This window comes from Nothobranchius furzeri, chromosome 7 (assembly GCF_043380555.1).
Source record: "Nothobranchius furzeri strain GRZ-AD chromosome 7, NfurGRZ-RIMD1, whole genome shotgun sequence".
Classification (NCBI taxonomy): domain Eukaryota; kingdom Metazoa; phylum Chordata; class Actinopteri; order Cyprinodontiformes; family Nothobranchiidae; genus Nothobranchius; species Nothobranchius furzeri.
The window spans coordinates 48,680,125-48,704,136 of NC_091747.1; the positions used below are offsets into that span (position 1 = coordinate 48,680,125).

Here is a 24,012-nt window from a genome sequence, read left to right on the forward strand (position 1 = left end):
TTCTTTGTCCATTTTCTCCCCATAGAAACAGAAAACGGTTTAATAGTATTGGGTCCGTTTGCTCTGTGAGGACTAGGGTTAGGTGTGAGACGTGACTCGAACATGGACTCGAACACCAAAGACAGGGCCGTTTCCTGCCTTTCAGACCTGCTGTGGCTGAAAACCTTTTAAACTAACATCTCCTGCACAAATTCAATTCAAAGATACTTTATTAATCTCAGAGGAAAAATTCTCAGTTTTTATTAACTTAAATTCCCCCCAAAAGCCCAAATTTGCCATAAACGTTTTATTCTTTATCCTGTTGAAAAGAACGGCTTTTTATATTTACAAAAACAGGGTTAAATAGCTGAATAACAGAGAGCAGGCCTGAGTCTGGGGGCTTGGGAAGGTCTGTCTTTGAGGATTATGATTATTATTTTTTGCACATGCTTCGTGCTGAACAGCATCCCAGACAAACAAGAAGCAGAGTTTTTTTTCTTAGCTCCTCGGGTAGAACATGGCGTATTTGGATGTACGGAAGCCCAGTAGGTCCCTCATCTCGTTGCGAAACTTGGACAGGTCTTGGCGCAGGTCGTTGAGATTCTCCACGGTGGCCTGGTCCATGCTCTGCATCTTCTGCCTCGTGGAGGTCAGGTAACGGTGAACCAGGCAGCACATGATCTTCTGGTAGTTCTCGTCACGCTTCTGCTTCAGGTTCCTCCACTCCTGCATGAAAATGGTTCAGACTCATGGGAGGGTGGTCATTTATTTAAAATAAAACATTGATCAGTTATTTTGAGTGCCTTTTTACCTTGAGGCTGTTTTGCCTCTTCACTTTGCCTTTAGATGTGTGTGAACAGATCCACTTCCTCAAACTGGTCACCAGGTAACAGATGGTTTTGGGCGAAGGGAGGATGTTAAAAGGTGGAGGCAGAGTACATTTGTCGTCGAAGTAGCTGAGCCACAGTTTGGCTCGGGCAAACTTCCACTCTTTATCCTCGTGGTTCTGAAAAAACAAACTATGAGAATTCACTAAAACCAACTCAAGGCTGTGTGGAAACAAACCTTAAAGCAGAAATCTGGAGGTTTTCTCAGAGGGCACCATCTAGAGGCAGAAACATGTATTGCACCTTAAGCTTCTCTCCTTACTTCCGTGATTACAGCTGGAAGCAACGCCTCTCATCTAAAAGATCATCCATATTTCCTGAAAAGGGGAAAACTCTAGATTGCTGCTTAAAGTACAAAAGCACAACTTTAATCTAATGAAAACCACACAATTGTTCAGTGCAGGCAGACAACCACCGGTGTGGTTCCAAAGAAACTATTTAAACATCTGTGAGACATTTCAGCTCCAAGGTAAACTCAAATAACCCAAAGCAACAAGTGACACGCACCGCTAAGCCATAAGCGGTGTGAACTTACAGCGATTTGTCTGAAGCTTTTATGCAGCATGGCCACCAGCAGCTTGGTCAGCACAATAACCACCACAATGTTGTATGTGCCGATGATCAAGGCTCCGACAAAGGAGCGCAGCTCCTCTGTGTAGCTGATCCGGGTGACGAAGAGCGCAACGTGAGCCAAGGAGAAGATGTACCAGAATAGAGCGTAGCAGGTCCCCATAAACCTGGAATGGGGAAGAAACTGCATCATTTTCTCAGTTTAGAGAGACTTTGACACCATTAATCCGTGTTTAGGTTCCTCAGAAGGCACAATAAACCTTCTTTACTCAGATCACATGTAAAAGAACAGGTGGGGTCATACGTGTGGAACGCATCGTTGCTCTGCTGCTGACAGAAGATGCCCTCGCAGTCCTTGTTTGTTGTGTTTGTGTTCGGGTCTTTGAGGTCTTTCCCGTAGAGCTGGGTGAGCCCGATAGTGAAGGAGAACAGCACCAGCAGGAAGAGGCCCAGGAATTTCCCAAACTCCTGCAGCATCTGACCCATGGAGATCTGTGGGACGTGGAGATTCGTCTGTTAGGCTAGTGTCCACGATCAAGTAAAAACCGAGCTGCAAGAATCTCAAATGATAAAAATCATTATAATTATTTGTACTGCTCAAAAAGTCTTAAATAGACATGTCAGTATAAATCAGAACCTAAAAATGTAAAAAAGTGTTGATGTACACCAACTCTGAGGGCTGCAAATGGCCCCTGGGCCACACTTTGGACATGCCTGCTGCTCTAGTGTGACTAATCAATCAATCAAATCAAAGATCATTATGCATGTTAGCCATTTAGTCCAAATGCTTTCATGTCAATAATTATAGATTTATAGCTGTAAAACCAGTAATGCTGCTGGCTCTGTTGTTGTGCAAACATTCCAGTTTCTAACCCCATTTTTTACTAACTTTAACACATATTTAAACTACCTTAATATTACAGGTAATTTCTGATTATTTTCCTAGAACAATCATTATTTGCATTAATACTTCCTAAAGCGTTATGAGTTCATAAACTCAATATTTTAAACTTACTTATCTTTTTGGAGCACACTGACATTTCTATCCCAGATAATTTGCTCCCTGGCTGCCAAAATAGTTTATTTTGTCACTTTTTTTGACCATTTCTAGCTTATTTTGTGTTTAACTTTGGCTTAGAAACACACAAGGAAGCAGAAAAGTGATCAAACGTGGCAGCTGGATGGCTCTCACGCCACTGAAAATGGAGAAACATGAAGGAAGCCTAAAAGATGGCTCCCAGACTACTGAAAAGCCACTATTTATAAACCTGAGGTGTTTCTCCGTTTGGAATGATGCTCAGACAAGCGTACAGTGTGTCCAGTGCGACCACCTCAGGTATAATGACCACCAGCGTGTTTGAGTTGAAACCCCGGCAGCTTGTTGGAGCAGGAGGGTGATTCATCCTCTTGTCATGTGTAAACTCCTCCTGTGTATTCTTCCACCACTATACACGCGTGTGATTTAGGAGGTCGAGGTCGCGCCCCTGCTTGTGAACCTGATCAAAAGCCCAGCTTAGCAACAGCACAGACAGAGGGCGGTCTCATGTGCAGCTTAAGTACACCAACATGCAGATAAACAAGGCTGAGAACAGGATGTTTTAGTGGGAAAATTGGGAAAATTATTTAAAAGGAATTATAAAATGATGCAACATCCCATTGTGTGGTCATGGATGGATGGATGACGGCAGTGAGGGTTAGTCTGGGTCAGGAGTGAGACACACTCTTTCCAAACTCAGCAGGAGTTGCTACCCTGCAGATTTATGATCAGGAATCTTCAGAAGTAGATTCGGAGAAACTTTCTACAGCCCCCATAGTCGTGAGTCACCGTCTATGTAGGTGTGTGTGTGTGTGTGTGTGTGTGTGTGTGTGTGTGTGTGTGTCTGTGTCTGAGAGCAGCTGGGTGGAATCCTGGCCTGGTCAGATATCACGGCTGTGCTGAAATGTGGGCGCATGTGCTCCGGTGGAGAGGTGTGTCTGCCATATGAGTGCAAACGAGAAAACATCCATTTCTAACTATTTTTCCATCCCGCCGAGGCGGGCGGCGATGTGACGGCGCTAGCGGAGCTCAGAAGACAGGGAGAACAGAGATTTAAGCTGCAGCATGCTCATTAACCATCTACTGTGCAGACTTTGTGTTTTATAAGCCAACCACAGGCAGACCCAGAGTTAATGACAGGAAAGCATCCCTACAAACAGTAAGGCTGCGTTACGTAACACAGGACACCCGTGTGGGGATAGAAACCTCCAGCCTGCCAGCAGAAACGTAGATGATGACTGATTTTATAAATTGCTAATGCAGCTGTCTGGTTGTGCATGGACTTGTGATTTAATTAAAAAAATAAACACTTAGGGCGAACAAATTGTGAACAAGCCCAAATGAAAATAACACATACCAGATTTCTGACTTTTTTTATAATAAACTCATTAAATAACAGAGAAATTGTATACTGCTAAATTATTTTATTGATCTACAAAGAAGCCGATCTACATTTAGATGACATTCCTGTAAGGGCTAGCTAAAAAAAAGCTAATTGTATGCAAGCTTGCAGGTTGTGTTGAGGGTGTTTGTAGCTAAAAAGCCTGAAATGAAGCTATTTAGCTTTGAAAAAACGTCAGAATGACATAATTTCAATGATATAAAAGTTTCCAGAGTTGAGAGGGTTCTTGATGCAGCTCACTATTTTTATTGACAGTTTCCTTTGTGCACACTGACTGCTAGACTGGCCAAAGTCCCTGCAGGCTGCCAGATCTGGACAGAAGTCCAGCCGTGGACTCACCATCATCTCCAGTTTTAGGCTGTGTGTGTGTGTGTGTGTGTGTGTGTGTGTGTGTGTGTGCGCGCTTGTAATGTTATCATCTGGCGTCATGTTCAGTGGGCTTGCCCTGAAATCTTCCCATTCACAGACAGCAGGAGAGAGTGGGAGGCTTCAGTGTGTTTGTGTGACCAACTAAAGTAAAAAGCTAGTTTCATAAGCGTTACATAAGTACGAGACCTCGTTTGAAGCCCACTGGATGTTTCTTTCTCACCTGTAGCGGCCCCAGAATGGAGCTGGTGGTGTACATGAAGAACAGTCGCAGGTAACTCAGAACATTAGCAAAAGCAAAGAGTCCTTCAGCCACCAGGATGGGATGGAAGGCGTCCCAGTTCTTCCTCTCTAGTACCTTCTCACAGAACTGCAAATGAAGTAAAAACACATTCACCGTAAAGCTGAGTGGCTTTGAGGATATTATCATTGCTTTTATATTTCACAGAAATTTTTGAAGTACATCCAAACTACAAAAAACTCAAACTTTCCACCTGCAAAGGATAAAAACTACCTTTTTTTGGTATAAACTGATATATTTGACTGTTTTTTGTGTGTGTGACTTTTGTGTTATTTCTATGTAGAGCAGGATTTGTTAGCATTTTCTATCACACGTTGTGAGATTGTAACTGAACAAACCTATAGGGGTTCTACCCGAATCAATTCTTAAGATCGCTAACATAAAAAATAAAGCAAGAGCAAAAAGTAATGGACATGAACTGTAGAATATAATCAGACCTAATTATTTTAAATCCAGTTATGAATGTTTAAATCATAACATCCTTGTGTGCACGTCTGCAGCCTGATTAGACTTTTTTATTTGCTCAGCTGTCACTCCGGTGACTCCCACAATGCACCACGGTGCTTCTCAGACACTGTGTTGTTGCTGTCTGCTGCCACTTAGGGGCAGCGTCATAGCTCTGCAGAACAACCACATGCATGTTGGCGTACAGCTGCAGTCATTCAAAAATCCTTAGATCTGATGGGATTCTTCACTTCATCTAAGGAGCTTTCTCAGATCAGAATTGTTTGGGACGTAGGTTTGTTGAAACGGATCCTTTTACTCCTCAATCAAGCAGTGAAGAAAGAGTAAATGCATCGATCTGTCTTGTGAGAGTGTGAGTACCTTGCTGTGAGCGACTATCTTGAGAGCGAAGGTGGCCAGGTAAAGCGAGTTCATCACAAAGCTCAGCTGGTTCCTCGACTCTTCCAGGAAGTCCTCCAGCCCTTCGTACCACAGACGCTTCACGTCGGACCACACCATTCCTACAGGGTGGCAGAAACTCATCACCACCCACACTCACGACTGGAAGAATCAGTTCTGATGTCATCTGGAATATTTTAAAAATCCTTTCCAGACTCAACCATAAGTCATCCTCTCAGAGAGGAGCCCTTGGGAAATCGGTGGTAAAAATGTGTCACCAGTGAGATTAGGGAGGTGCGTGGAATTTAATAACGATGAGTGAAAGCGTCTTTTAGTGTAGAAACAGAATCCATGTGAAGATGAGGAAAATATGTGGAAGCTCTGATTCAGAAATTCATCATTTCTGTGGTTTTAGCGGGAAATCCACAAAGAAGATACAATCTCTGGAAGAGAAAAGTCATCAACTGCTCCTCAACCCACTCATGTTTGTGATACGACACAGATATCAAATCACACACACACACACACACACACACACACACACACACACACACACACACACACACACACACACACACACGCACGCACGCACGCACCCACGCACGCACACATGCACCCACGCACACACACAGTCTCTCAGCGTCTGATTTCCCCATTAATGCGAGGCATCTTACTTAGTTAGTGAAGTGAAAGATGAGAGGAAAGGAACAGAACAAGAGAACAATAGTGAACAAAATAAAAAATAAAAAGCTGCTTCGACTAGTGATTGTTGGCAGTGCACATCCGACCCACACGGGGTGGATCCTGATTGCACGAGGATGCTGGAGTTATTACAACGCTTTTCCCTTTAAACTCCACCTGGATGGTTTGTTGAAGCAGCAGGAAAGCAAACGTCACATCTTTTGGGAAAAACAAATAATAAAAACAACTTTTCTAGGGAATTTTTAAGTTCCAGCATGTCACAATGACCTCTTTCCACCTTTCTGGAATTAACTGAACAGCACTAAGCCTCTTATCACAGCATTTAATAACACAAGTTAATAGCTCCTACATGCTGGTATTAACTGTCAGGCTGTTTTGATGTGATGGATTATCATCAGGACGGTGAAACAAAGAAGTGGTTGCTTTTTACAACCACTCCCAAACATCCCAGCAAGCAGCCAGAGCCATTAACAGGCCTAAAGTGGATGATAATGGTTTCTTGGCAGACGGGGAAGGTAGGGAGGTGTCTCTCCAGAGAGAGGCGGCCCATTTCTAACGGCTACGTCATCGCCATAAGAAAAGAGCTGCTGTTGATAATCATGCAATACCAGCAATTAGACGGGCCCCAGAGGAGAAAGAAGACAGATGAAATTCAGTCAAGTAAGAGTTTTTTCCCACATAATATAAAAACAGCCATTTTTCTCAGACTCCAGATAGAATTACAGATAATGGACTTTGGGCAGACCTTAACAGGAATCTCTCATTTTTGCTGCACCGTGCAGGACTTTCAATTATGTTATGGTCTGTAGGGCTGGATTCTTCTCCTGTTTATACTTCTAAAAGAGCAACAAGTATTCAGCAATAGAAATCAGATCCTTATGGCATAAGAGGCTGACCTAGGATCCAGAGGATCAGGAGGTAGTCGATCATCTCCAGCGCCGGGCCCATCAGGTTTTTCTTTTGCTCGTTGTACACCAAACAGTAAAGGTTGAGCAGCAGCAGGAAGGTCATGTAGGAGGCGCTGTGGATGATGAACTTGACGAACGGTGTGTGGATGATCTGGCCGACTCGAGAGCGCGGCACCAGAAGGTAGCAGACGGAGAGCAGCGGCCAGAGCAGCGCCACGCTGGAAACCGTGCCCATCTTCAGGCAGGTGTGTTTGCGCCGGTAGCTGGCCATTTCTCCAAACCAGACGGTGTTGAGGAACTGCTGACAGTTGGACTGGGCCACAAACTGGCAGGAGAAAACAACAGAGGAGAACTTTTACTCAAAAAGAACATTTTTTAGTTGTTTATTTTTACTGATTTTTGCATAAATGTGCATGCTGATATGTGAAGCTGATATCGTTCCTCCTGCTGGAAACTATATTCTACAAGCCATCCTGTTCCAGCCACCCCGGCTGTAAATGATCCAGCTTCGTTGTATTTAAAGCTTCAGTTTGTCGCTGGAAGTAAGTACATTGAGCTGATTTCCCAAAAACAAGCACATAATGTTCTACAGGAGCTGTTAAATCTCACAGCAAGCACACTACATAGCAGATCATTAATCTTTTATTTTGACCTCCATCAGATTTTAGGTATACACTAAATGAAAGCCGAGATCCTTTTATCTGCTGACATTTATTACAATTTGCAGACTTTCACTAACTGACCTCTTTCTGGTTGTACTTGATGGCCAGTTTAAGCCGGCTAAGGTTCATGCGCTCCTCCAGCAGGCCTCTCTTATCAACATGATCCTCGCTAGAGGTGTGATTAAGGATCACCTCCAGCTCCCGGGAGTTCCGAGCCTGAGCCAGCAGATCCTTGGCAAACATCTTGCACTGCTTGGCCAGCTCGTCATAGTCGTTCCTGCAGAGAATAAATTAGACGCCGTCAGAGTCCGTAAAGGCTTTTGCCTTTCGCTGATATCTCTGCATTAACTTCCTGTATACATGTCCGTGGGATTGTTCCACTGGATGCTCAGAGATTCACCTGAACTCCACCTCCACCAGGCTGAGCTCCTTTAGGTCTGCACTGAGCTCAAACGCTCTGAGAATAGGATCCTCCTCGGTCAGCATGATGAGGGAAGGACTCGACAAGCAGCGGTAGATGTCCAGGCGGAACCTGAAAATAAACAGAAGTTGGTTAAAATGGTAGAAATAACAGTATACCATATATTTATGTATATAAAGGGTAATAGGGATGAATGAAAATAGATACACTCGATACTTTGGGGTACGATATAGAATCAATATTTAAAACCAGTATAAATTATTTTTTGTTGAGAATTGACGTGTAAATATTTACTGTTTGTCTTTTGTGTGGTGCAATTAGATCTCCGACTGCTAGGTGGCAGCACTTTTTACTGCCTTCATTCTGAATGACCCACAAGATCTCGTGAAAACACCCGGGGCCTCATTTATCAAGCTTGCTTACGCACAAAACGGGTTCGGAAAACTGCGTAAGCAACTTTCCACACAAACTTTGGGATTTATGACAGAAAACTTAGCGGAAAAATGTGCGCAACTTTAAGTTGACTGAGGACCTGGCTTACGCACATTTTGGACATGGAGAGCACCTGCAGTGCTGCTGCTGAGAAGGATAAAATCATGAATTCCAGCAGCATTATCACTTGTACCGCTTTGTGTGCACACAGAACAAGTCTGAGTCTGACTAAAAGCCAGAAAATTGAGCAGAATGTTCAACATCACCACCATTTTGGTGCAGAGTTGTGTATCTGTGAGACATACAGACCACCTGACACTGTTTACTGGTCACCTTGTGCTATTTTTGTCTCGGGTAAAGACCCCCCTCCTCCCGGGTGAGCCCAGAAGATGTCGTTATTCTTCTCAGAAGAGGAGCGACCATAAAAGATCTAAAACCAGAGTGAGTTTAGGTGAAGCCTACACCAGATGGACCCACATAAAACATTTCACATATCGGCTGCAAACCTCCGCACACTAGATGTTGCTTTGGTACTCGTGTTCCATGTGACACCTTGAATAACTTTTTAATTATGAAACTTTTTTGTTATGAGCTGAATTTTGTTTGTTCTTTGCATGATTATCTTAAATATTCCTGATCCATAAAAGGCTGTGGACCATTAACGAATGTCTTCATTTCACAGCTGTAAAATAAGGCAGAATATTCCAAGTAAGCTGCCTGGTTTGAATGCAACAGAACACTTTTCTGGTACATTAAAGACAAAGGTGTCACAAATCAAGCTTTCCAGCATAAATATAAAAAGTTATAGATGTGTCACTGAGCTCCTTCTGCACTTAATAACTTAAAAATAGAATTTTTAGCTTTTATTTACATATCAAAAACAGCCTGCTGTTTAATTCACGTCATGTGACGACTTTGAGGTTATATAATATTTCAATAACTTGCTTTTAGCTTAATGCACAGGATTGCATTCACTTACTGTAGAAGTAAACGCAACAGAGCGGATTAAATAGGCATAACAATCCATTTTCTGGCTGATTTATTTGTGTTTGCTTCATAATCTGTGCTTTGCAGAGACTGTGGAAGGATCGTTGTGCTTTGTGTGGGTGGAAGAAGAAAACAGCCCAGTGGAAGAGAAGAGATCAGAAAATTCTCATCTGCAAACCCAAGATGGAATAAGTGTCTATGTTTGTCTGAAGATAACACTGTTTTCCTGTTTTGTTTGTATAAAAACTCTGAATGAATTTTACATTTGAACGTAAAATAAACGGCGATGTAAAAAAAAAAAATCAATAAAACTGGCTCGCTGATGCTAGATAACTAAAGAACGATTATAAAGTCCATTAGCTATTCTCTGTGGAACACGGATTATGCTGTAATAACAGCTAAAAGCATCTCTAAAAGGCTTTTGCATAAATAATTTCTTTGTAGATGCAACAAAAACACTTGCTAGCTCTCACTGAAACAATGATCTCTGGCATATTGTTTCTGTAGGATCCTTTGGGCCTGTACCTGGAGTGTCTTAAGCTGTCCTTCTTGTTTTTAGCATTGCATAGCATGCATTCACAGCCAACTGCATGTGGCCGGGGAAGCGAGATGTCCTGCTTCAGCAGCATCGTCAGGATCTCGTAGTTGTTCCTGTGTGCTGCCAGGATGACTGGAGCCACGTCCATGGTGGTGGAATACTCTGGGTTCTGAATCCGCTGCATTAGTTTCTAAGACAAAATAAAACATATCTAAAATATTGTTCAAAAATAAAAACATTATTCGGTTGTTTTAGAGAGGTCACAAGAGGAGACTCACTGCGATAGACGGCTTTGAGGATCGCCTCGGTCTGTGGTTGAGAAGGATGTCCACAGCTCCCACCACCTCTGAGTCTATGGCTACCAACAAGGCATCTGTTGTCTTCTCACACACACACACACACACACACACACACACACACACACACACACACACACACACACACACACACACACACACACACACACACACACACACACACACCTAATATGTGAAAAGATCATACTTATAATGCAAGGCTTAAAGTGATGCCTGTGTGTTGGTTACCTGGCAACCATACTCAAGAAGAAGCTGCAGGATGTCTAGATTCTCGTTCTCGATGGCGATGGTCACCGCATCTCTTCCCAGAACATCCACGCAGTTGACGTTGAGCTCGCCGTGTCGGTTCTCCTCAAGCAGCTTCTTCACCATGTAGTAGTCACCTGGGGAAATGCACATTCGTGGTGAATTTAGCTCCTTCTTCTACACTCAAACACCAGGACTCACTCTCACACTGGAGGTAGTAACAAAGCATGCTTGGCTCCAGCTGCCCCTTTAATCTTGTGTAACAATAACATCTCCCTCAAAGGACAGTCTCAGCTGCGCACATGTGTTTACACAGACTTTATATGGCCACAGTAACAGGGACTGGCTTTACGCTTAAAGCATCCTTCCCCTGTGAAGCATTCTGAGCTTCAGCAATGAAAAACTCGCCTAAAAAATGAGACACGTGTACAAATAAGGTCAAAATTATGCTTTACGTTAAACTGAATTAAAATAACAATATTAAAATGTGAAGAAATGTTAACAAACCCTTCTCGCATGCCAGGAGGAAGAGCTTCTCATCCAGCGTCGTTTCCTCCTTAACTTCCCTCACGTCTTTCAGGGCCAGGAATTTGTCCGGAGAGGAGGCGTCCGTACCCTGGTACAGAGCTGCCATGACGACGGAGAGCGAGTACGGCCAAGCACTGATGTGCATCCCACTAGAAAGCGGCGACCATCACACAAAGAAGCCCGTCATGTGAGCTGACAGCGGAGGAATCCTTCTGAAGCCTGACGGAGCGCCGCGGAGCTTTCCAACCGTCGTCATTGAGGCTAAATCGATAAGCTTTGCTAACACCGTCGCATGTCCCCGCACGCTGTTTTTCTAGCAAAAAAATATTTTAATGCTCGTTTTTTCGACTTCAAACAACGCGTTAGTCGACGACAACCGCGGCCACGGTCCGATAGGGTGACGCTGTCACTTCCTTCGCCGTGTTTACATGCACCATCTTCTCTCCGTAGACGTTTAGTGGTCCTGATGCTGATGGCCAAGGATGCTACTGCGCATGTGCCCACCTCCACGCGCGCGCTGGCGTGTCTCGCACGCGCAGGGCAGCGGTGAGTCATGATTACGTAACAGTCTGTTGTGTTCATTGATCATAAACGGGCCAAACCTCCTACATGAAGCAAAAATAGCTAATTATTTAGGATGAACAGGAAACATGCTTCTGTAGACAAAATATACTAGACTTCATTTTAGCTTTATAATAGAATGACAGAACAAAACAACATAAAACGACTTTGTTAATTTATGTTTTTCCTTAATAAGATGTTTTTGGTGTTTTAACGGGTATTACTATGTTGAAGAAAATTAATTTGAATACAGATTATTACAGATCTTTTTACTAAAGAGTCCGATTCTGTGAGCTTTTGAAGCGTCAGTCCAGTAGAGGGGAGTGTGCACAAAGCTTTAATTAAAAAACATTGGATCAATGCAAAACGAGCATCTGTGGGATGGAGAGATCTGCTGTTCTTTTATTTTTACAGAATGTGGAACTGTATTTTTACAAAACATGTATCAAATCATGCAATAATAGTATAACATTATATAATTAAGACGTATTTTGGAATAAACTGTTTGAGCATTTTCCTTGAATAACAATGGGATTTTTGTCAAAACATATTCTCCTGATCCAGATTTCTTTCAAATGCCCTTTGTGATTTAGAAATTGCATTATCTGAATCCACCTTATTGCTTAGCTGGTGCAGAAACGGCAGCTGCATTGGCATTGTTCTCATTTTCATCAAAAATGCTCTAGACTAACAGACTTCCCTATTCCCCCAGTAACACAGCTGTATTTAAATCAAATGTAAAAACAACAAATTATGTCAAAGCAATTGGTGAGTTAAATTAATAACACTGATAGATAACACCTGACAAATAACAATGATGAATGAAATGTATGACTAAATCATGGCAATGATATAAAATGTTTGAGATATTTGTATAGTTTTTTTCTTTTCAGTTGAGCCAGTAATCCAAAACAGGCAATCTTTTTATGAATATGATTTTATATCAATAAATCACGTGGGTTCTTCAGCACATGGACTACAATTTTTCCTCCAAATGACTATTTTCCCATTATTATCACCGCATCACTAATTAACTTGTGTGTTTTCTAGATTAAACATTCTCTTTAACTGTGATGTCGGTTAGCTTTTTCCTTTTTATGGATCTGGGAAAACCTATAGAGGCAAAAATTAGGGAAAAAATTAATTTAATTTAAAATATTGATTCAACCCTGCAGTTTGTGGAGAGATCCACATAATTACAGAACTTGGACTAGATGTTGGATTTAAACGGGGCGTCGATCCTTGAGACAGCAGCGTGGTGAATTGTGGCTTTGAAAAGCAAAAAAACTAAATTAAAAATGTTTCATCAAAGCGATTTCTGTTTCGCTCGTGTTCCAAAAACGGATGGGTGGAGGTGGTTAGACTGCGAGCTCTCCATCTCATAATAACAGCATTCAACCATTTCTGTAGCTTCCACTTCACGGGCGGGCGGCAGAGCCAATAGCGAGGCTCGATGCCGCGCTACGTCACGCCCCGCGCCCAATAGGCGCTCTCTAAGGGCGGGACGCATGTCCTCTTGCTTTCTGATTGAATCTGCTCGGTTTGTATTAGTTAGACGAGCCCTGGAGTAGCTCGGGAAGCCGTGACTGCGGACCCAGGCGCTTCTCGTTAACATCCCGACATGATTTAAGCGCGCTGCGGAGGAAACGCGCTCCATGTTGCGTCTGAGCGGAGCTGCACGGATCCTCAGGATGTTTGCTGCGCAGAGATGCTTCTGCTGAGCATGGACGAGAAGAAGAAGCAGGGCGTCTGTTACAATGAAGGCGTCCCCTTTTTTGTTGTGAACACGGGCCACACCGCTGAATCACTGCAACGCCACTATGGACAACTTAAAGAAGGCGTCTGTCCCCCATCGCTCCCATGAAGAGCATTGCGCAGTGCAGTGAAAACTGGAAATCGTGCTGCCGAATAGGAGGGGAATATATTACCTAATCACCCGCTTCTGTACTGGGAATTTATTCCCAGTGCAGCCCCCCCATACACACACTCTACAGAGCGTTGGTGCATTTTCAATGTAGAGCTTTGTCCAGCGGTGGGAGCCACACTCCAGGGGCACAGATGAGAGGCAAACAATACCATCAACCACTGAAGTTGACAGCGCCTTGGGAGAAGGATGCTGGCTTTGGGAGGAAGCTCAAAACCTACAGGAACCACACCAAGATAATAGCACAGCCTGGGATCGTGATGAAAGTGCTCCGCAGAAAGAGGATTGTGTTGTTTATGGCCTATTTCCTACTGCTGGTCCTCACCATGCTCAATTTGGCTAATTATAAATGGACCAAGGAGCCACAGCAGTGCAACCATCAGATGAGGAGCACCACTTATCAGAGCAGATCTGACATTCGCTTCCTTTACAGGCCCTCTCTGGCCAAAAAGAGACAGCTCATCTACGTCCTGACCACCTGGAGGTCGGGCTCGTCCTTTTTCGGGGAGCTTTTCAACCAAAATCCAGAAGTGTTCTTTTTGTATGAGCCCATGTGGCACATCTGGCAGAAGCTTTACCCTGGCGACGCCGTGTCTTTACAAGGGGCAGCCAGAGACATGCTTAGCTCCTTGTATCGCTGTGATCTGTCTGTTTTCCAACTTTATAACAGCCCCGGAGGCAAGAATTTCACCTCCTTGGGACTGTTTGGGGCCACCCTGAATAAAGTGGTGTGCTCCTATCCCCTCTGCTCAGCCTACAGGAAGGAGGTGGTGGGGATGGTGGATGATAAGGTGTGTAAAAAGTGCCCCCCTCAAAGCCTTAGACTTCTGGAGGAGGAGTGCCTCAAATATAACACCATAGTCATTAAAGGGGTGCGTATCCTGGATGTAAACGTGCTGGCTCCTTTAATGGAGGATCCATCCTTGGATTTGAAGGTGATACATTTGGTTAGAGACCCGCGGGCCGTCGCTAACTCCAGGATTAAGTCTAGACACGGCCTGATCAGGGAGAACTTACAGGTGGTTCGCAGCAGGGACCCTAAACTTCGACGGATACCTTTTGTGGATCCGGGCCACAAAGCCAATAAGAAGGACGGCTCCGACTATCACTCCATCGGAGCCATGGAGGTGATCTGCGACCGCACCTCCAGGACCTTAAGGACTGCTTTAAACCCGCCCAGCTGGCTGAAGGGGAAGTACATGGCGGTGCGGTACGAAGACCTGGTGGAAAACCCGGTGAAGACGCTGAGGAGCATCTACCGCTTTGCCAACCTCACCAACAACCACGACATCGAGCTGTTTGCTCTCAACATGACCAGCGGCTCCAGCTCTTCCTCGAAGCCGTTCATCGTCTCCTCCAGGAACGCCACACAAGCCGCTAGCGCGTGGAGAACGGTGCTGAGCATTCAGCAGATCAAACAAGTGGAGGACTACTGCCACCACTCCATGTCTGTTCTGGGCTACGAAAGAGTGAGAACAGCAGGGGAGGCCAAGGACTTGAGCAAATCCTTACTGACTCGCTCCAAATTGTGAAAATGAAAAAAAAAAAACCCAATCAAACATCCTCACCACCAAAGACCTAATTTAATGTCCATTTCTCATCGAGTGCCGTTCCCTCTTATTGTGGAATCAAAGCTTTACTTTTCAGTGTTTGAGGAGCTCCACTGGCCACATTTGGAATGTATCATGCTTTTATTTTTTTTCTCGGTCGACTCTTTTATACTGGATACGTTTGATGATGCGAGGCTGCGGACTTGAATAATCTGAAGGAAAATAACAGAAACTACATTTCACATATCTTTCAGTGACACTTCAAAGTAGATGTTTTGAGATTATTTTTGAATGTTCAAAATTTTTTAAATATCTAATTTTTCAGTCTCCATACTGTCTGTAAACGTAAAACTAGCGGGTAAAAAGAAAAAAATAGAAATAAATCCATTATTAATGTTTATTTTTAGGGTCCGTTTGAAGTTGGAGACAATCAGTAACTTGGTTTGTTGACGTGCCATAACGTGGAGGTGTCATCAGAGCAGCTGTCCTGAAATACTTTTTTTAGTTTTTAAAGAAACGGGGTTTTCTCTTTTGTTTTTATTTTATTTTGTCAGCGTCCTTGTGGGGATGATGATGATGTCATGCACTGTGGACATAGTCACAACTCTGGAGCTGAAACATCTCTGTCGGTGTGAGCAGTCTGTTCTACCATTTCAAATGTTTACAATTGCTTGCTCTTATGAAAACACCTGATCTGAGAAAGTTCAGTAAAGTTCACAGGAAACAAGCAGTTCGTGTGTTATTGTTGACAGAAACGAGAGGGAAAACGGGGGAAGCGGTTCTCAAATCGCTCAGATTAAAGTTGTTTTGTTAACTTGTTCATTTCGCCACCGTTCAGCGAGTTTTACATCAGGCTTCTCTCCCTGAAGGGCCGCTGCGTTGTCATCCATTAGTTGCCATTAGCTACAAAACTTAAAAGTGCCCTGTAGAGTTTGTCTGGTAAACACACTTCCTGTTTACAGTCAGCATCGCTCAGAAGGAAATAGGCGAAACCCTGACGTGTCAGAATCGTGGTTTTTCCTTAACCAACGCTTTTTTATGTTTATTAGCAGTCACACATTTCTTAACAACAGGTGAATATGCACACCTTTTGACTGCCAACACCTGCAGCTCTTCTGTGATTTTAAACAGTTTCAAAACAGAACAGTCCTTTTTATGTCTGATAAACGGGGAATGAAGCAGCAGCTTGTGTTTTGTAGTAGCTGTGCAACGCCGCAGCTCTAAATATGGGATTAGTTGAGCTGCAGGAAATAACTCCAATAGTGATGGGCTTAGGAAATCTGGACACTGTTTATTTACCCAAAAGATTTGGAGTGAAGGAAAACCGGAATAGCACAGTAATCTCGCCTTGTTCACCTTCCGGCACTTTTCATCTCCCCTGTCTTTGCTATCGCTCTGTTGCAGGTAATCACTGTTTATGTGTAGCAGAGGCAAAGCTATCGGTAAAAACGGGTTTGATGTGATCTGCATGCACATGAATGTCTGCTCATGAGAATAAAACAGACACCAAAAATGGGCACTGACAAAAAAAAAAAATAATAAAATCTCCGCAGGTCTCCATTAAAAAGGGAAATTAAAATTCTGCTTAAATTCTATTGAAAAGGACAAAATATTTAATGTAAAAGCCTTTAAAATTTTGAGACTTTAGCCAATGTAGAATTGAATTTCTGTGCAAAACGTTATAAATAACTACAGTCTTACAATTTATGCTTTCCGGAACAGCCCCAGTTTGGAGAAATAGTGTTAACATTCTACAGGGCTGATGAGCTAGAAAATAAATACCCTTTACTGTTGCACAGCAGGGAAATTCAGATGTACCAGCTGCAAATTACAAGTAAAACAAGGGTTAAAGAAAAGTCTAAAAACACAAAATAATAATAACAGTGAGTACAAACCTAATGGAGACCAAAGTTTATTCCTGCCGATTTAAAACGGCTCCAATCTCTTGGTTTTTGCATTATTTACATGTAAATATGATTATTTACTAAAATATTATCAGCTGGTGATTCCAGAGGTTGGGATTAAAACATGTTTTTTGCTGAAATTCTTGTAATAATTAATTTTTTATGTACAAAACTAAGATGTTGCATGACTGCACAGGAGACTGGACCTGTTTGACGCTAGCAGCACCTAGCCATTAGCCCGTCAGTCCGTAGGATGTAAACGTTATTTCGCCAAACAGAAAGCTCTTAGTAAGATACTAATTATAACGTTTACAGAAGTGCTCTTCAGAATGGCTGAGCAATCCTTTTTTAACTTCTGGAGTTTAAATTTGAAAAGCTTGGCAGGAAGCGGCTGAGGAAATAAAATTATATGAAGGTGTAGAAAAATTGTGATGAGCAGCTTTTTCCTTTAAAAATGGTCCCTGATCGTTCTGTGAGGTGCTTTAAAATGAGTTTTTCTGGTTTAATAAGAACAATGAACATATGTGGACAGTCAAATTATAACAAACACGAGTTTATTAGCATCAAAAGTAAAAAAAAGAGTCAAGCTGCAGAACCGAAAACATAAACATGTTGGCATATTTTAAGGTCTCCATTATTGTTTTGATTCAGTCTGTTCTCAAGCTCCATTTGTGATTACAGCAAACTGTGGAGGTTATAAGGGTTACATTAGCAGCAGCACAAGCCTAAAAACAGTTGCGTTCTACATGTGCGTCCACGCGGCCGTTCACAAAAGGAAAGGCTTTTACTTTGAAAACATTAACATGCCGATGTCCACAAGGCTACCTAACCTTCAGAGATGTTGTTTGTGCAGCACATACCACCATTCTGCTGTCGAGGGAGTCAACTAGGAGGGAGGCAGTGGGGGTGGCACTGAGATTTACAATGACACACACAGAAAGCAGCAAAGTGCAATCTATAATTAAAGACTTGGACGAAACCTGCCACCCTAACAGTCTCTTTTTCATGCGTGGTTAATACTTTTTGGAATATTTCTGTCGCGTTGCAGGACGATGAGCTAGTCGTGGAGCGAGCTGATGAATAAACTCAGGGGTGAAAGGGACCGGGAACGGCAGAAAACAGTGCAATGAAAGTTTAATCAGGACCTTTTTGGAACAGGAGGAGGAAAAAAATGTCACCAAATACAAGTTTGACTGATTAAGGGAAACGCTGCTGCCTTTTTATCATTAAACATATGGATGAAATCAACTTTTATGTGGCCATGTAGCATGAAATCTATTCACATGTAAAATATACCCAGAAGAGCAACAGGAAGTGCACACACACACATGCACAAGTACACACACATACATGAGAGAAAAAATGGTGTGACCTTTTGGTGGCTGCAGTAACTCTTAACTCCCACTCAGCTCCTTTCAAGCGCTTTGACCAGAGTCCCCATGCTCAGAGGGAGGTGGGGGAGTGAGGGTTAACGCAGCTGGGGTGGAAAGGTCAGAACTAGAAGAGACCCTGGGAAAATCGGGCCTCGATGACGGACCGGTTCCGAGACCCAAATCTCCTTCTAGCAGATCATCCCGGTGCTCTGAATCGGAGTCGCTTGTTGTTGACGAAACCTCACTTTTCTCCAAACCGACGCTGGAGTTGTCCTGGTGGGTGTCACGAAGCTGCTCCTCATCCTGAATTGCAAAACATAAAATAAAGTTTCTGTTTACACTGCAAAAAAAGGAGTTTTTCTAACAAACAAAAAAAAAAGCCAAATTTTTAAGACATTTTCTCTTATTTATTTGTCTAAAGGGAGAAAATCTCTAGAAAAATAGCTTAAAATGAGGTAAATATTCTGAAATATGATCAGAGTAAAAAAAAAAGCTCTGCTAATAAGGTAAGCAAAGGTTCAAATACCACTGACTCAGTTTGCTATGTTGATGTTTTATCTCCACAAATAACAGAAGCCTAAAAGAGATCTGCTGTGTGGTGGAGTTGCTAATGCTAATGGTTAGCTTCTACTAGCCGAGATGTTCTGCTGTTTCCTGCATGTTAAACCAACAACCACGAGTCAAGATGGTCTTTTCAAATCCTGGAATTTGAATCCTTGGAATTTTCTATCAGAAGCTTCGAATAATGTTTATTCTTCTAAGATTAAAAATAAGATAAAATGTCTAAAAATGTGACTTTATTTTTTTTTTTTTACCTTTCTTAGAAATCAGTTGTTACTGTGTATTCTGTGAAATCTGTTTAGCGTGTGGAAGTCTTACCTCCGGCGAACGCTGGCTGCAGAATTGAGCGAATTCGCCACACCACTGTGGCAGCGAGTTAGCCAGTGGGGGGCCGCCGCGTGTCAGCATGGGCTTCAAATATCTGCACCTCGTTAAGGCACCCAGTCATTAAAACAGTAATAAATGCTTTTATTCTGAAATATAAACAATAGCCACTTGTCGTTATTCAAGGCTGTGTGATATTTACTTTGATTTTACATACCATCTTTAAAACGTTTCTCCAACATCGCTCTCAATGTATCCTTATAAAATGAAACATATCTTTGTCTCTTTATCAGGTCAGTTTATTTCTTTTTGGGGTCACTATAAGCCATTGGCTTCTCTTCTTTCTTTTTCCCAACAGAACTGCATGTTAGTCATTCAAGCTGGAGGAACTTGAGCTATTTTTGTGTCCTAAGCTGTGAGCGTGTCTAATATAGATGTCTGTAAGAAAGAAACACTTTCCAGGAGGAAATGTACGAGTGAAGGCGAAGAAGGTTAGATGGAGATAAAAACGTAATCTATTCTTTTAAAAAAAGAGAATAAACGAGTATCCATCTTGTTTTAGGGAATCAGGTCAGTCGTGGCCTTGATTAAAATCAGCAGTGAGGTCATTATTAGCTTCTAAAGGTGTTTGAGTGTTAATACAACAATCATTAAGGATCAGAGTAGATAGAAATCTTATGTTAGTTATTTCTGCTTTGTGATTAAAACTAAATTAAAACATCAGATTCTACTCTGTAGTCTCTCCAATCTGCGTATGTTAATAGAACCTTCTTTATAACAGGCCTTCTTTTTATTTAACATGACAGAATGTGCTTTAGCCATAAAGGTTCTGTTGATTTTCATTAATAATCACTTATCTTTGAAAAAAAAAAGGGCAAAATATTCTTTGACGCCATTGTTCCTGCTAGATAAAAGCCACCTTTGTACCTCTGAGGTTGTAATGGACAACATGAGACTTAGATGATAGTGATGTGACGGTGGCGAACAAACCGGCTCTAAGAGCCGGCTCTTTGAAGTGAACGACGGGAACCGGCTCGTCATTGGAAGCCGTCCCCTCCCCTCCCCCTCCCCTCTTGCTTTGGTGAAAGCTACAGGCGACTGGTCAACATCTCCAGACTGTCCACACACAGAGCAGTAAGGGCGGGTCAGAGGGAGGATCAGACTCAGACAGATACACAGCAGAGCACATGCGGGTGGAGGGAGACGAGAGGGAATGAGGAGGAGGAAAAAGGCGAGTGAGAGAGAGTAGAGTGCGACGAAGACGGTGAGAAAATGAGCGCCAGCAGTCGGAAAGTGGAGATTTCTTAAAGTGTTCAGTTATTAAATCCATAGAAATGATAAATATTTGATATATTACATTTTTTTACATTAGTAAATCATTTTACATATAGTTTTGCATTATTTTGGTTATAAATGTACTCTACGCAACAGAAAATCTGAGGAGCCACTTGGGAGCCGAAAGAGCCAGCTCTTTTTGGTGAGCTGAGCCAAAAGAACCGGCTCTCTAAAAAGAGCCAGAATTCCCATCACTATTAGATGAGCCTGGCAAAAGCACAGAGAAACCAGGGTAAGAAGGAAATGATTTCATTTGGCACCATTTATAGGCGAGATGTTCTGAGCAGCATTGTTCTATTTAACAGGATTTTTTTTAGAAACGTCTTAAAATGAGACACAAAAAGAGTTGAGGATGACGAGGTGGAGGCTGTTGTCAGAGTTAAATGTTTACCAGCTTGTACACACGTGTGTGTGTGTGTGTGTGTGTGTGTGTGTAAAGGTGATGTGTAGTTCAGTTGCTGTCTCGGCCATCCTTAAGCAGCACATATCCTCAAGCGTCCCACGTCTCTTCTTCTTGACCTTTCATCTCAGCTTTTCCAATATTACTAGAATACGTCACATTAAAGGACTTTGTTATTTTGAAAAGCTTAATTTCAGGTGTTGCAAATAAAAACGAACAAAACAAAATGTCTAGTGACTAGAAATAAGCCCTCTACCCCTCCAGGCATACTTTAATATATCCATCCATCCATCTTACTCCGCTTATCTAGGGGTCACGGGGGCAGCAGCCTAAGCAGGGAGGCCCAGAGTCCCCTCTCCCCAGCCACTTCCCATCTCCTCCAGGGGAGTTCCAGTGCATTCACTGGTCAGCCGAGAAACATATGGTGTTTCTCAATGTCAAGGCGCCTGGCCTTGCGAGGCCAGGCGCCTTGCTTATGAGGACACTGTCCTTCCTTGGTCAAAGAAAACGGTTAAATGGAACAGATTTGCATTACATGACCGTGGCTTCCACAGCGATCGTGTAACGTCATGTGACACGGGAGATAACATTATATTTTATACATATTAGTTTCAATATAAATATACAGGGAGTGCAGAATTATTAGGCAAATGAGTATTTTGTCCACATCATCCTCTTCATGCATGTTGTCTTACTCCAAGCTGTATAGGCTCGAAAGCCTACTACCAATTAAGCATTTTAAGGTGATGTGCATCTCTGTAATGAGAAGGGGTGTGGTCTAATGACATCAACACCCTATATCAGGTGTGCATAATTATTAGGCAACTTCCTTTCCTTTGGCAAAATGGGTCAAAAGAAGGACTTGACAGGCTCAGAAAAGTCAAAAATAGTGAGATATCTTGCAGAGGGATGCAGCAGTCTTAAAATTGCAAAGCTTCTGAAGCGTGATCATCGAACAATCAAGAGTTTCATTCAAAATAGTCAACAGGGTCGCAAGAAGCGTGTGGACAAACCAAGGTGCAAAATAACTGCCCATGAACTGAGAAAAGTCAAGCGTGCAGCTGCCAAGATGCCACTTGCCACCAGTTTGGCCATCTTTCAGAGCTGCAACATCACTGGAGTGCCCAAAAGCACAAGGTGTGCAATACTCAGAGACATGGCCAAGGTAAGAAAGGCTGAAAGACGACCACCACTGAACAAGACACACAAGCTGAAACGTCAAGACTGGCCAAGAAATATCTCAAGACTGATTTTTCTAAGGTTTTATGGACTGATGAAATGAGAGTGAGTCTTGATGGGCCAGATGGATGGGCCCGTGGCTGGACTGGTAAAGGCTCCAGTCCGACTCAGACGCCAGCAAGGTGGAGGTGGAGTACTGGTTTGGGCTGGTATCATCAAAGATGAGCTTGTGGGGCCTTTTCGGGTTGAGGATGGAGTCAAGCTCAACTCCCAGTCCTACTGCCAGTTTCTGGAAGACACCTTCTTCAAGCAGTGGTACAGGAAGAAGTCTGCATCCTTCAAGAAAAACCTGATTTTCATGCAGGACAATGCTCCATCACACGCGTCCAAGTACTCCACAGCGTGGCTGGCAAGAAAGGGTATAAAAGAAGAAAAACTAATGACATGGCCTCCTTGTTCACCTGATCTGAACCCCATTGAGAACCTGTGGTCCATCATCAAATGTGAGATTTACAAGGAGGGAAAACAGTACACCTCTCTGAACAGTGTCTGGGAGGCTGTGGTTGCTGCTGCACGCAATGTTGATGGTGAACAGATCAAAACACTGACAGAATCCATGGATGGCAGGCTTTTGAGTGTCCTTGCAAAGAAAGGTGGCTATATTGGTCGCTGATTTGTTTTTGTATTGTTTTTGAATGTCAGAAATGTATATTTGGGTATGTGGAGATGTTATATTGGTTTCACTGGTAAAAATAAATAATTGAAATGGGTATATATTTGTTTTTTGTTAAGTTGCCTAATAATTATACACAGTAATAGTCACCTGCACACACAGATATCCCCTAAAATAGCTCAAACTAAAAACCACTTCCAAAAACATTCAGCTTTGATATTAATGAGTTGTTTGGGTTCATTGAGAACATGGTTGTTGTTCAATAATAAAATTATTCCTCAAAAATACAACTTGCCTAATAATTCTGCACTCCCTGTATAACGAGCCTTTTACTTTTTAAATTGTGCATATATCTGTTAAATTAAAAATATAGGTGAGTTACTACCCGCTAGCCACCGAAGCTGCAACTACTAAGCAACTAACCAACCATAGATAACTTCTTTGGATCTAAAAAAAAAACAACATTTTTAATTAGTTGACTTACTTTTAAACTTGAGGGCGTGGCCAGTAGAAGGCGACATCGTCTACTGCCAGCAGATAAACTTAGACGGAAGTGAAGCCACCAACATCAGCGACACTCTCAAGAATGGTAAAATGGTAAATGGCCTGTATTTGATATAGCGCCTTCTAGAGTCCTAGAACCCCCCAAGGCGCTTTACAACACAATCAGTCATTCACCCATTCACACACACATTCACACACTGATGGTGATGAGCTACAATGTAGCCACAGCTGCCCTGGGGCGCACTGACAGAGGCGAGGCTGCCGAGCACTGGCGCCACCGGTCCCTCCGACCACCACCAGCAGGCAACGTGGGTTAAGTGTCTTGCCCAAGGACACAACGACAGCGACAGACTGAGCGGGACTCGAACCTGCAACCTTCCGATTACGGGGCGAGCACTTAACTCCTGTGCCACCGTCGTCCCACCGTCAAGAAGGTTACAGATGTAGCTGAAACTTGTCAGCAAACAACCCTAACCCCATTACTTCATAAAATATGCAAAAGGTTAAAATTAACCATCTGTTCAGTTTTTGACTAAAGTGTGTCAAAATTAACTCTTATATGGCTAAAAGCAGAATTTCTATGCTATCTGGTCTGGTCT

General features: G+C 42.7%; 3 protein-coding genes across 6 annotated transcripts in view; 1 reads left to right on the plus strand and 2 right to left on the minus strand.

Moving 5' to 3' along the window:
• Nucleotides 1–191: 191 nt before the first annotated feature.
• Nucleotides 192–11,643, minus strand: trpc1 (transient receptor potential cation channel, subfamily C, member 1). 2 transcript variants are annotated; one of them, XM_015955094.3, is made up of 13 exons: nt 11,105–11,641; nt 10,580–10,734; nt 10,313–10,414; nt 10,022–10,224; nt 8,057–8,188; nt 7,738–7,933; nt 6,983–7,319; nt 5,367–5,506; nt 4,464–4,610; nt 1,741–1,928; nt 1,402–1,603; nt 791–985; nt 192–705 (listed from the first exon to the last, which is right to left on the minus strand). In XM_015955094.3, the coding sequence occupies exons 1-13, from the start codon at nt 11,268–11,270 to the stop codon at nt 478–480; spliced, it is 2,391 nt and encodes a 796-aa protein (XP_015810580.1). In that variant the 5' UTR covers nt 11,271–11,641; the 3' UTR covers nt 192–477. The 2 variants fall into 2 exon arrangements, with proteins under 2 accessions (XP_015810580.1, XP_070409266.1); XM_070553165.1 differs by lacking the exon at nt 192–705 and having other exon boundaries at nt 822–998; nt 11,105–11,643.
• Nucleotides 11,644–13,218: 1,575 nt separating this feature from the next.
• Nucleotides 13,219–15,887, plus strand: chst2b (carbohydrate (N-acetylglucosamine-6-O) sulfotransferase 2b). The gene has a single exon (XM_015955096.3). It carries the CDS (start codon nt 13,745–13,747, stop codon nt 15,140–15,142), a length of 1,398 nt encoding a protein of 465 aa, XP_015810582.1. The 5' UTR covers nt 13,219–13,744; the 3' UTR covers nt 15,143–15,887.
• Nucleotides 15,888–16,035: 148 nt separating this feature from the next.
• Nucleotides 16,036–24,012, minus strand: part of LOC107382793 (sodium/hydrogen exchanger 9) — a 124,173-nt gene continuing 116,196 nt past the window's right edge. For all 3 annotated transcript variants that reach the window (XM_070553166.1, XM_054751216.2, XM_015955098.3), the window contains 2 exons: nt 19,317–19,419; nt 16,036–18,740 (listed from right to left, as the gene is read on the minus strand). In XM_070553166.1, the coding sequence (XP_070409267.1) occupies nt 18,480–18,740; nt 19,317–19,419 (364 nt within the window). In that variant the 3' untranslated portion in view covers nt 16,036–18,479. The remainder of the gene's footprint in view (nt 18,741–19,316; nt 19,420–24,012) is intronic.